Source organism: Rattus norvegicus, chromosome 3, assembly GCF_036323735.1.
Source record: "Rattus norvegicus strain BN/NHsdMcwi chromosome 3, GRCr8, whole genome shotgun sequence".
NCBI classification, from domain to species: Eukaryota; Metazoa; Chordata; class Mammalia; order Rodentia; family Muridae; genus Rattus; species Rattus norvegicus.
In genome coordinates this window covers 34,881,452-34,894,981 of record NC_086021.1, presented here as the reverse complement: position 1 = coordinate 34,894,981, position 13,530 = coordinate 34,881,452, and the positions used below count along the sequence as shown (strand labels likewise).

General features: G+C 52.4%; 1 protein-coding gene across 1 annotated transcript in view; it reads right to left on the bottom strand.

Moving 5' to 3' along the window:
- Window positions 1-1,289: 1,289 nt before the first annotated feature.
- The window catches only part of Gpr107 (G protein-coupled receptor 107), a 61,231-nt gene continuing 48,990 nt past the window's right edge, over window positions 1,290-13,530 (bottom strand). The window contains exons 15-18 of the mRNA NM_001107828.1: window positions 10,199-10,248; window positions 8,903-8,986; window positions 7,296-7,417; window positions 1,290-3,647 (exon numbers count right to left, since the gene is read on the bottom strand). Coding sequence (NP_001101298.1) covers window positions 3,551-3,647; window positions 7,296-7,417; window positions 8,903-8,986; window positions 10,199-10,248 — 353 coding nt within the window. The 3' untranslated portion in view covers window positions 1,290-3,550. The remainder of the gene's footprint in view (window positions 3,648-7,295; window positions 7,418-8,902; window positions 8,987-10,198; window positions 10,249-13,530) is intronic.

Below are 13,530 nucleotides of genomic sequence, written 5' to 3'. Positions count from 1 at the left end.
CCTCACTCCGCTCCCTATGGACACACCAGGAGCCTGTGCACCTTCCCCACTGGCCAGTACGAAGTCTCTCCATGGTCCTGACAGACCACAGCTGCCCCCAAGCTTCTGTCCCTCAGTGCAGTCTCTTGATACTGTGGGGAAGCAGGCAGGTGGTCCCTGGCCAGGCACAGCATCACCTAAATGTACGATGCTTTTTAAGCATGAAACAGACACATCTCTACAGGACAGACGAGGCCCTGGAGTAACTGGGAGACTCCTTGGCCTATGACCTGGGAGCACACTCTAGGTAGTACAGGTATGAGTAAGACTCCTGGGAATTTTTTTCCCCCAGAATCTTGCCAGGGCAGCCTCAGGAAAGGAGTAAAAAGCAGATCTTTGAGGACATTGGCCTGCTCTAAATAGCTGGGAGAGCAAATAAAGTCTTGACGGAACCCTAAAAAGGAAAGGCAGCAGCAGTGGGCAGGGCAGGCCCCTAAGGAGCACAGGGTGATGTGCTAAGGCCCGGGGACAGGTCAGCATGTGAACTCAGGTGGGTGATGGAGTATAGGAGCAAGGCTAGGGGGTGGGCTAGGATCTTCCTTTGAGGATCAGCAGCTTGGCAGAACGAGGTTGTCCTCCTAGATGTGTGGAACTGGTCCAGCAACCTCATCAGACTAATGCTTCCTCCAGGAACTCGGTTTGGGATGTGGGAGGTGGCCAGAGGCCACTGAAAATGAACCCAGGGATCGTTGATGGGCTTCCCCTTCTGCAAAGACTGGCTTTAGACTCTACATCAAGAGCCAGACAGGCATTGTGGTGTGCGGGGATCACTAGGTGGTGCAAAGCAGCGACAGGGCATCAGTTTGCATAGTTTGCAGTCTCTTGAGAAAATGCTCCCTGGTTTAGAAAATACATTCTGCACACAGCTGCAGGCAGACAATGCTGCAGTGCACCAGGCCTGCGGCTGAGTGTGCCAGAGAGGGAGAGGGGGTGGGGGGGATGAGGGGAAGGAAGAGGGGTGAGAGGAGGACTGAAGGACCAAGAGGAGCAGAAACCCTGTGAGCACTTGAGGAGCTGGCAGCCCTGGCTGGCTATGCAGGCTGGGGGCTGGAGAGTGGGGAGCACTTAGGTATTTTACTCTGAAGTGGTTTCTGAAGGAAAACTAAAGACTCAGGCCTGATGTGAGGCAGGATCTTTGACCCTGGAGTGAGCTGTTCCTCTAGAGAGAATGAACCCCAGCCAGGCTAAACATTAGACTATATTGCGCTATTCAAATACAAGAGGCTGAGTCTTATTAAGAGCCAGAATTCAGAGCTGAACACTTGTTCCTGTTGTCCAAGAAATAATTATCTAACAAAATCCACACTTTATTAAATGTCACAGCCCACAGCTTCCAGTCCACAGCACTCTCAAAACAAGTATGGATACCTCACGCAGGCAGAAGATGGGGGGTGGGGGTGGGGACACAACACAGAGCTATTAATACCACAGTGGCAGTGCAATGTACACCCCATTTCTGCTCAGCCCCTCCAACACAAGGGCTTCACCACTCAAACACGGTTGTGGAGCTGGGTAGGCTAAGACTCAAGGCTGCAGAGGGCAGCTCATGAACTGGGGCGGCTGGATGCCAATCAGACTCCTCTACCCAAGGACACTGCTGAATGCGGGCTCCCAGCTCTCAAGCGATGCAGATGAGACAGACACCTTACAGTGCATGCTGAGGGCTGGGAGTTTTCCTTTCCACAGCCTGGGCACCAGGCCAGTTCTTCCCAGCCCCATGTTAGGCTTCTGATCCCCCCTCCCCACCACAACCCCCAACATGCCTGGCTTCCCACCTACAGCAGTCACAGGGCAGGACTTGGGAGGGCCGCTGCTGTAGCACACCTCCCTGCCTGTGCACCCATGCTCTGGAAGGAGCGGGCTGTCTCCCATAGCCGCTCAGCTGTGCACCCAGAGAGCTCTGTGGCTGGGTTGTACACAGCTCCCTCTGCTCTCTGTCAGAGTGGCCTTATTAAAACCCAGCAAGTGAAAGGAGGCTCCTTCCATAAAGATCGCGCCCTCTGAGGGACAGCTGTGGCTTAGAGTCACCACAGGGACACACTTCTGCAGTGCTGGAGGAGTGCTTATGTGCAGAAGACAAAGCATTAACACCTTGTCTCCTCGACACTCCCTTCCCACCACATACTTTAAACAAGTATAAACAAAGCAAACAAAACAGGAGAAAAAGGTCCTTTAGGTGGATCCTTCAGGCCTGTCGACCTTTCTCAAGATGGAGCACCTGCGGTAGTGACGGACCTGCTAGGGCAGCAGACAGCAGCTTCTCACTGGTGGCACAGGACAGGGACTTGGGGTGTGGTGTGGAGACCAGACCTTTGTCTTCTGCACTGGGAGGTGGAGTAACTCACCCCCCTCCCGGAAGTGCCTGTTCCTTGAAGGTGCAACTCGCCCGCCAGTTCTGGGCAGGCAGCAGCTCTGAGGTGCTGAGCTGGTCTCCTGTGGCCCCTCACAGGCCTTCCGCAGGTGCCGCTGGTGTCCCTGTCCAAGCTCTGAGCAGACCCGGCTGCCTCAGGTCTCTGAGCATGAGTGGCTCAAACACTTCCTTCACGCATGCTTGGACTATAGCTGAGGCTCAGAGGTCCTGCCTGGCCCATGCGAGCTGTGGAAGATGCTTAACCTAAGTGTTTGTTTAGAGACTACCCTTTCTGTCCTCGGCTGCTCCTTCAGGAAAACTGTTTTCTCGGATCAGAAGACACAGGTGGAAGGAGAGGAAGCCAGGCGGCTGCTCTGGGCAGGCAGCCAGGGGATGGAGTCCTGAGAGCCAACTGGAGAACACTTCTGGAGAGCCAAGGCTCTTCTCCCCTGCAGCCAGCCATGTAACAGGCCCCCTCCCTCCCTCCCTCTGGCCTCTAGCACCACTGTTGTAGGTCACATCAGGGGCAGGGACATTTAGAGTGGTGCCTGGGGGCCAGTGACCCTGGACAGGTGTCTTCTGCCACCTAGGGGTTTATTGGCTATTTAAAAGAATTTCAATCATTTCTGTTGTTCTTGTTCCCAAAGGCTGACAATCTCTTTCTCTTCTCTGTGCCCTTGGTAGATACCTGACTAGTCCCAAAGTAACTTCTTTTCCCCCCACCCTGGCACTAGGAATTGAACCCAAAGCCTCGTAAATGCTAGGCCAAGCAGTGAGTCACATCCTCCCAGCCTCCACAGAACTGTGACCAGCGAGTGGCAGACCCGTGCCACACCCACAGCCTTTCTGAGTAGCAGCCACTGGGGGCTCCCCTGCACAGACCCAGGCTCCCAATTAGCAAGGTAAATCAGACAGACAGTCTTTACTCCTCCTCTAAGCCTCCGCCCTCACTGAGGGCAGTCCTCACTGCCTGTAGCCCACCTCAATCCAGATCCCTAAGAGTACAAAAGTGTGTGTCCATAGCACTCGGCTCGGCCATGGTGCTGAGCGCCGGGGTGTTGCTGCTGGGAGATGCCATCGTCTGTCAGGAACAGGCGTGCTCACTGATAGGGCTATGGATAAGCTAGGTTCATTGACGGCCTGCGGTCCTCAGCTGCGCTGTCACGCGGTGCCTTCCCAGCTGCCCTGGGGCTCCACAGCACCATTGCTCACTTTCTTCACCTTCTTCATGTTCTCCATTACTCCTGACGTCGTCACTCTGAACAAGACAACAAGTGTCAGGTGACCCAGAACCCATAGTAGGGGACTCTAGACCAAGGTGGGAACCTGGCCTCCCCCGCCCCTGCTGTGTGCTACTGGCCAGGTGTCTTGATCGTTCTGAGTATAAGTATGGTGGTGAATTCTTACCTTCCAGAGCCACCCCACAAGCCTGATCAAGTTGTCATCACTGCTAACATTAACTTCTCTCTCTCCCTCACTACAGTGGCCACACTCATGTCAACATCATGGGGACAGGACAGTCAGAAAAGAAAGCTAACTAGAGGGGCAGACACAGTCATTCTCGAGGCACAGGACAGAACCACACACTTGGACAGGCTGCCTACCATGGACAGTTAACACTACTTCCTCATGGTCTGCTGTTCCCAGCCATTCTAAGAAGCCCGTGGGTGGGAGGAGTCCATACTGCTCTGCCTGGCCCAGCTCTCTGCACAGCCACCCCATGCCCCTCTCTCTTCTGCCCCTCCCTAGCTGCCAGCTCAATGTCATCCTTCACTTAGGCTTCCAAGCTCTTGGCCCACCACACTGCTGGGCTGGGCTCCCTCCGAGCAGGACAGAGTCTAGACTTCACAAGCAGTCTAGGGTGATCCTGCAGCCCTGACAATGTGCAGAAAGGAAAGGCAAGAGAGCAGCCCACAGAGCAGGGCAGTGACACCAAGATGGGCAACTGACACTAAGGCTGGGTCCATGAGATGCTTGCCCACCCTCTGAGGACAGGGAGGGCCTAGCCAGCTTCCCAGTGCTGCTGCTGGGCCTGGGTGGATGGATCACATGGAGTGCAGCGCCGTCAGGCTGCAGACACTGCACCACGTGTCCCGTTTCCACACAAACACAACATCTGCCCAATAGCCTAAACCAGTCACCAGCCTGTTCTTACAGCCCCTGCGTAGGAAGGAGCTCTAGAACGCGCAGATTAAGCGATGGCCACTGGGACAGAAAGGGGGTCACGGCTCCTAAGCAGGTTTGAGCAGCACAGTCCACAGAGCCAGCCAGTAGTGTACAGAGGACAGAAAGGTGCTGGGGACCCACACTGTCTCTTCATTATCTGTCCCCCTTCCCTGAGAGACCCCATCATGGCCCCAAACCCAGTCTAGAATGAATGAAGTTCTTCACTCAGCTTGGCTGAAGCTGCCCATGATGCCACATCTGTTTCTTTGCCTACTACATACTTGGAGGGTTGCACTGTGAGAGGCCTGGGTAAGAGGATGCTGGGCATCCGATTCTCCTGTCTCCTCTGTGGAAGGGGAGCACGGGGAGACTTGGAGCCCTCTCTGCCCTCCCCACCAGGTCAGAAACCATCAGATCGTAAGCATGTGCAGCGTGGCAGACACTACCAAGCTGGTGAAAGTCTCCCAAATACTTTTAACTTACTGTTTTTGTTTTACAATGAAGTTTGCAACCAAAATTGGTAGGCTCAAGGAGAAATGTAAAAGAAACAGGAAGAGAGAGCAAACCCCTGTTACTTCCTTCCCAGGTGAACAGAAAGCCATACGACTTATGGGGTGACAGCCACACAGGCACCACAGGCAAGTGGGGGTGGGGGGCAGCACAAGGATGGAAGCCGGTCCTTGATGTTGGTTCCCAAGCAGAGGAGCACAGACACAGGGCTTGGGCACACAAGTAGGAGTCAGGTGGAGGCTAGTGCACCCTTGGGGCTTGTCAGGAAGGCTGTGGACTTGCTCTGAGGGTGTGAAAGGAGGGTACAGGGCACAGGACAGAGTTCTTGCACAAGCTGGAGTGTCTTCTGTGGTAGGATCAGACCTGGTTGCTTTTATAGAAGGCAAACATCCAATGTGGCTGATGTTTTACAGAGCTGAAGACCTTCTGAGGCCAGGTTCTGCTTGCCTCTGGGAAAAGTTATTTCTGGAGGACTTAAGAGGTGCCATCAAGAAGGTGCTGCACCATTCACTTGTCTGAGAGCCACACTAAGCCCACAGCTCACTACAGAAGGAGAGTGCTGCTGGCGGAGGTGGTAGGCAGCAGGGCCATGGGGGTCTGTTCTGTCTTCTCACTGTCCAGAGCTTTCTCAATAGTTCCTTCTTTCTTGCCTGCCTCTCTCCTTCTCTCCTTCCTTAGTGCTAGAGAAGGAACCAGAGCCTTGTATACACTAGATAAGGTCTTTGTGGTGGGCTCAGCCCCACCCTATGTCCCAGTGATCCCAGTCCAGTGTCCTTACTGAGTTAAGGCCTCCATCAGCTCCTTAGCTCCTGCTTCCTTTCACCTCAGAGCCCAGACTGCACTGGGGCTCCCTGCCAGGGCTCTAGATAAATAACCCTGCATACTGCTAAGCACACAGCCTCTCTGCCACCAGAGCACTCCTGTCACTCCCATGCTTTGGCTCCACAAAGCCCCAGGAAACACCCAGCATACACCTGGTTCCTTGTCACAGGAGGGTAAACTGAGACCACCAACAGGTTATCTCCATCTCCAACATTTCCCCGGCCTCTGCCTTGCCAAAGTGCAGAATCTGCTCTTCAGTTACAAGGCTGGAGTCTGCACCTCCTGTTCCTTCCTCAGGAACAAACGTGCTCAGACCCATGTCATAAAGTTCACCATTCTCAGACTGACACCAAAGGAAAACTTCAAACGGCACCACAAAGGTCAGGCATGGTGGCTCACTTTTCATCTCAGCACTGGGGAGAAAGACAGGTGTATCTCTGAGAGTTCAAGGCTAGCCCGATCTATATAAAGAGTTCTAGGCTAGCCTGATCTATATAAAGAGTTCTAGGCTAGCCAGGGCTACACAGTGAGACCCTGTCTCAAAACATAAATCACTGCCGTGAGACACACACGACAGAACATGGGGGCACAGCTCCCACAGGAGCTCTTCCCAGTTCAGCTCAGTGGAGGGCACAGTGACCCAGTCACTCAGCCCCACAGCGGGCGTGTTGCAGGGAAAGGTAGGAAGACCAGCAGCTGACCTGTATCTGTACCTCTTCCTACAGCCCCGTGCAATGACTGTCCCTCCTCCTTCCCGTGTGGAAATGGTATTGCTGCATGGGGAGTGAGACTGGCTCAGGGCCCATCCCTGGAGCTGCCTTGCACTCACTGCCCTAGTGGGACAGCCAGTACCAAGAGCTGCTCTATGGGGCCTGATGTGCCTGCCAGCCCAGCCTGGGCTCTACCTCAGCCTCTGAGTTGTGGAGAGGAGAAAGGCAAAAGTGCAGGACAGTGGGTTATGATCCATCTGGACAACAACTGCTTCCTGAACCTAACCCTAACCCTGCCTGTCACTCAGATGCTGGTTGGAGGTGCTGTCTGCTGTCAATCTTTGGTGACACAGAAGATTCCAATTTCAAATACCAGTAGCAATGATAGCAGCCGGATAGCCCATTTTAAACTGGCCCAGAACACTTCCAGCTCCTGCCACTGGGTCACTGGGAGCTGCTCCAATGACACGTAATAAGATGGTGAGTTCTGATTTTTCCTGACAAGACTGAGCAATGGCTGGCAGACACTGCACTTCAAACTAAGCTAAGCACACCAGGGGCTCCAGTGTCCCTATCCTTCTACTAAATATAGAGGCACCACCTCCAAAGGCAGGATGCTGAGAGCAGGGGGCCCACTGCATACCAAGCCTTTCAGCTCGGCAGAAGGGAGGGAGGAAGGGAAGGGAAGGGCAGCTTACACAGACTCCATCTCCAGGTCATCTTCTTCCTGAGAGAGCTGCAGGTAGGGGTTATCTGAAGCTGGGCGAAATTTATACCCCGTCAGGACAAAGAACACCAGTGTGGCTGTTTCATCCAGCAGCTGCAAATTTAAAATCCACCCACAAATAAAAGGATTAGCAACGCCTCTCTTCAGAAAGCAACAGAAGTAAACAAGCTCTTGCCTCTCCTGGTCTCCACGCCGTTTTCCACCAGGCTGCAGGCATCTGCTCCTGAGCACTTCCTCAGGTCTGCGGGGATCTACGCCAAGAGCAAGGCCAGAGGAGACACCGAGCTTCTCCAGGGGAACCCACTCTTTTTTTTAAAAATGATGAGAACGGGGGTTGGGGATTTAGCTCAGTGGTAGAGCGCTTGCCTAGGAAGCGCAAGGCCCTCGGTTCGGTCCCCAGCTCCGAAAAAAAGAACCAAAAAAAAAAAAAAAAAAAAAAATGATGAGAACGTCTTGCTGTGAAACCTAGGCTGGCCTTGAACTCACCACCTCTGTGTCAGCTTCCCAAATGCTGGACAGTAGTGTGTGCCATCACACTTACTCACTTTGTACCTTCTCCATTCTACTGGGGTGTGTGTGTATGTGTGTGTGTGTGTGTGTGTGTGTGTGTGTTGTGTACACCGTGGAGTTGAATGTGGAGGTCAGAGGACAACTAACTTATGGTGTGTGTGTGTGTGTGTGTGTGTGTGTGTGTGTGTGTTGTGTACACCGTGGAGTTGAATGTGGAGGTCAGAGGACAACTAACTTATGGGAGTGCAATTCTCCTTCCAGCATGTGGGTCCTAAGGGGCCACCTCAGGTCACCAGTGCTGGTGTCAGGCGCCTCTACCAGCTGAGCCATCTCTCAGCCAAGAACAAGAGTCACAGGGTAGGTAGGGACTCCAGTAAATGAATCCTGCCTATAAAAAAAAGACTGTTACTTTATTCTTTATTTATGTGTAAGTGTGTTCGTCTGTGTTTGAACACTTGGATGCCAGTGACTGCACAGGCCAGAATAGGGCGTTGGCTCCCCTGGAGCTGGACTCATGTGGCATTGTGAGTCACCCACCCCACACTGCTGCGGGAAACTAAACTCTAGTCCTCTGGTAGAACAGCAAGTGTCCTTAGAGTCATCTTTCTAGCCACAAGAACAAAGGTCAGAATATATATGCAGCCTTGGTGACCAGCTCTAGTATCTTAGTATTTTATATATATAGAATATATATAAAAATAAATTTTGGGTCCAAAACCCCAAAAATAAAAACAAAAACAAATCCTTAAAGCAAGGACTAGATTGAAAACCATCAAGCTCTTTGGCTGAAGGCAAAGGTGGATAAATTCTAATTACACAGGACAAATCTCACTCTCTCTGCTTGAGGCTTTTCTCTTCAAAGACTTAGAATTAATCAATAACGCAATTACATCCAGATTTATCAAGTAGCCCAGCAGCTCTGGGCACACAGATCATCGTATCTGGAGAGCAGAGGAGATGGAGGTCGTAGCAGTCATTCCCAGGCAGGTCAGACACCATCTTAAGCTATACCCCAAGGCATGACCCTCAGACATAAACCCTCCAAACTGTCCCCCGAGAACGGCAGACCTGGTAGAGCCACTTCCACTGGAAGGGAACAGCGAACTTGAGAAGAAAGGCGATGATCCTGGTGAAGTAGATGTAGCACACGATCTGCAGAACAGAGGAGAGCAGAGATTGGAGTGCCACGTTCTGCCACTGATTAACTGCAAAGATGTGCAATAGATGTATGTGGTCCACGGCCCTGGTTACCAAGTCAACAGGGGAAGCAGGTGCTCTGTTATGCAAGTCTCCCTCGCTGTGGCTAAGACACCGACCACACCCACCCTGGGAAGCTAGCTCCTTTAGTATGGCTGCTCTGTTTCTCACCACCCATACTCAGGCCCTCTGTCTCAGTCTCCCAGGGCAATCTTTTCACCCCCAGGCTTGGGGGCAGTTCCTAGCAGCTACAGCAAAATGTCGCACAGGGAACATGCAGATACAGTGAGAAGTCCCACACTCCAGGACATAGCAAGCCCACACTCTAACCTTCCTCTGGCCACCCTGTGACACGGCCTTAACCAGGAGACCACAGGACACTAGACCACTGGGGTCTCCTCTGTATTGTCATAGACATCAGGAAATGCTGTGACACCAGCTGTGATGATGCTACAAAGTCCACGTCCACAGAACAGAACATTTGTTTGCTTGGACAGAGCTGTCCAGCTTCCTTGTAGGAGTCAAGGCAGCACCAGGAGATTACACTCTGTGCTCGCACCACAGGGCTTTGTGTCTATCATAGACATGCTGGATGCAATGGTGCACACCTTTAATCCCAGACTTGGGAGGCTGGGGCAGTGGAGGTTAACTGGGGCAACTCAATGAGATCCTCTCTCAAAGAAAAAAACAAAAACAAAACCCCTAAAACAAAATCAGCCTCAATTTTCTGTTTTTAAGGAATATATCCCTAAAAAAAAAAAACCTAGTTTCCTGCCTGGCAACTGGAGGAAGTGGTACAGACTCAGCAGCTCCATGTGGGGGCCTGCAGAAGAGCACAAGGGTGCATCCACTTTCCTAAGTGCTGGCAAGCTGGGAATGGCTGGGTCTGGGCTAGGCCTAGAGGTGCCCTTGGGGATCAAACACTACATTGGTCTCCAAGGGTCTGAGATATCCCACGGCTCTGCATGTCAAGTGCACCCGCTACTTTTCTGAGCAGTTAAAGCCACTTCTAACGGGCTCAAAGCAACCCAGATTTTTCACTTTCAGAGAAGAGATGTGAGGTTGGGGGCAGCTGACAGTCCAGGCACAGTGGCTGCAGATGTCACCAGGTTCGCTGGCTGATCCTATTTACAGTTTTGGGCCTTCGTTTGTTTGGATGTCACTCACCAGGACGTAGTAATGTCTGAAAAGCTTCAGCTTTGCTAGGTTAATGGCAGCTGCAAAGAGGAGAGTGAAAACACATTACCTTCTTTTCTCCAGCCATTCACTGTCCCTCCGTCCTGCCCTCTAACTTCCATCCATCCTTTTGGAGACATAGTCATGCCAGAACTTCCTCCATTTTTAACATCTTATCCCATCTGTTGCTGCCCTCTCAGTGCAGTGCAGAGGTGGTAATTCACCTCCCTCCCCCAGGCCACAAGCAGAAGATGGGCGGCTATGAGCAAAAACCGGTGCTGTGGTTGAGGTCCAGCTCTACACTGCAGCTGAGAGGGGTGGCCGCCCAGGCGCATTCGGTTTCTCTTACGGTGGGCTTCACCGTAGTCCTCTGAAATCAGACTCCCTCAGTAAGCCCTACCTTGAAGAACACTCAAGGTCAGCTGAACCCAGACATGCAGCTTCCTGACACTGCCTGTGGCTATGAAATATTGATGCCGGTAGAGGGCAGCCTGGCTCCCTCCCCGTCCGCAACCCTTTCATCCATCATAGACTTCCTGCAGGAGGCAGATTAATTTTTCTTAATAGCATTCAATTACTGATTCAGTTTAAGAATGGGACTGTGGGTGGCAGACATTCAAATTTCCTCTTCCTCTCTCCTCTAGCTCGTGATTAGTGTGTGTGTGGGGGGGAGGCAATCAAGCTTAGGATGCCCACAGAAATTCCGGAGATCCTAATGATTACTAAGTCCAGAGACGCATTGTCTTTGTGTGTGTGTGTGTGTGTGTGTGTGTGTGTGTGTGTGTGTGTGTGTGCGCGCGTGCTCATGTATGTGTATGTGTATACATGTACATACACATGTTCATACAAGTGCATATACCCAGCAAGCACAGGGTAGAACTGGCAGATTGCCCAACGCTCTCATCTACATCTCTGAGAATCGTGTTGTTTCTTTGTTGCTGTTTTGTTTAACACTAAACTCTCTGGGTCTCCCCCTTTGTTATCCTCAATACTGAGTGAGTGAGTGCCTGACTTGCACCAGGCACTGGGTACAAGCAGTACTCTAGGCAGATGCAGCCTCCTCCCTGCTGTCAGGGACACCCCACTTAGAGGCTGGGAGGGGTGTTCCTGAGGACAGATGCTACGTTTGAGACATACTAGGTGAATCAGAGTGTCCTAGGCCTTGGGTTTCACCCACATACACTGCTCTCCATCTCCTGCTTCCATGACAGGGCCGGCTCTCTCCACACTCTGCAGCAGAGTAGGCCAAAGCTGGAGGGTCCTACAGCCTGTCATCAGGGCAGCCACTGATTCTCTCCCTCCCTGTGGGACAGCCTTACGGACAGGCAAGAGAGGGGCTCAGCATGCTGGACCTTGAGGAGGCTGGCGACAGGGATAGACAGAGTAAAGCAAGGTGAAGACAAGACTGTGAACTTGTCCTTACTGATTCTGAGTGCCCCCGGGAGTTTAAACAAAGAAAACCAATCGTAGGAGCCCATGGGACTCTTAGGCTGACACTTAGGTCAGGGCAGCAAGCTGCATGTCCATCCAGATACTGTGGCTGGTGGAAAAGAGCAGAGACTAATAAGGAGTCCTATAGCAAACTATGAAGGAAAGGGCCATGAGGAGAGGCTGAGGTCCTGCAGGTCTTAGTGGGCTAATTATGGGGAGTAAGAGCAGAATAACACATGAGCATCCCCACCCTCCCACCCCCCACCCCCGCCCAGCACCATAAGCCATGATGTCATACTCCAAGCTACAGACACTTTCTGAAGGGAGACAGGCTACACCAGAAGGGTCCACTACAGAACAGCATCGTGCTACCCAGCACTCCTAGGGATGACAAATGGGTCTTGGAGAATGTGAAGAGCTCTGGGCTATTTCCTAGATCATGATGACATCATTGCTAATTCCATGACATTACTTAGCACTGTGGCTGGCAGGGATGAAGCCTCTCGGACCCCTGGCTGGGTTTCCTGCTCTGGTGGGGCTGGATCTCAGAGCTACAGTCCTGTTAATTAGTTCTTTCTAGCCATCCTTGACACACTCTGCCCTGCTAAGCGTAAGTGGAGTTGAAGAGGAAAGGAGAATATTCAACAGTTCCAGGCCCAGTGCAGCTGTATGGCCAGGGTTCAAACCTCAATTCTGCTGCCTGTTACTCATGTGATAGCAGGCAAATCACCTACCCTCCTGGTCTGAATGTCAGTGTTCATCTGTTAAGGCAGGAACAATAATAGCTAGCCTTAGGGTTACTGGGATAGCCAACAGGACAATACAGGGAACAAATGGCTCCCACTCAGCACCTGGATGCACTTACACTATTTATCAGAAGGAGCTAGACTGCATCCAAGGTGGCCACTATGACTGGTAGAAAATCAGACTCGAGTAACACTGGAGCAGATGTGAACCTGGGACTACCCGCACGCCCAGGCTCTCCGGGAAACAGTGCTGCCTCGCATGGAACTGACAGCAGAGGAGGTGCAGTCACAAAGGGAAGCCTCCCGGCATCATGAGAAAAGCAGCAGGCAGAGGGCTGTAGCCTGGAGTCCCAGGCTTCCCTTTCTTCTCTTCCAAAGCTAGGCTCTCATGGGAGTGCAAGCTTGCGGAGGCTAAGCTGGCTATTCCTGACTATGCCACGCTGGCACAGCAAATATGGTCAAAGAATGAGGAGGCAAGAAGGAAAACACTATGGTTAGGAGTCAGGAGCCCCCAGTCACACCACTGTAACTCCACATGCCTGCCCCAGCCCATGCATCCTTCTCCTGGCCCTGTGCTCCTCATCTGGCGGGAAGCCTCATTAGGCCAGAGGATCCTGTTCAGTGAGCACCAGACTGGCCCAGAGCTTCATTAGTTCTAGTATTTTGCTCAGTTTTAAGACAGGGTTTCTCTGTGTAGCCCTGGCTGTCCTGGTCTGTAGATCAGGCTGGCCCCTGAACTCAGAGACCTGCTCAGTTTTAAGACAGGGTTTCTCTGTGTAGCCCTGGCTGTCCTGGTCTGTAGATCAGGCTGGCCCCTGAACTCAGAGACCTGCCTGCCTCTGCCTGTGTTGGGATTAATGGTGTGTGCTACTACAACCTGGCAGAAATTGAAGGGCTCTTCTGGACTCTAGCCTGGGCCCAACTGGGAAGGATCAAGCAACATGGCTACAGCTCCAGAAGTGATCTCCCCAGGGAGGGCACAGGTACTTTTCTTCCCACTCAAGGAGATGGGCCACAGCCAAGCCTACAGCTTGGCAAGGCTCCTTTCTTCCTGCCAATGCACAGGGGAGGTGCTGCTGCCCTTCCCAGACTGCCACCTCCTACCCAGCCATGTGACCATGAAAACCAAAGAGCATGTGGCAGCCA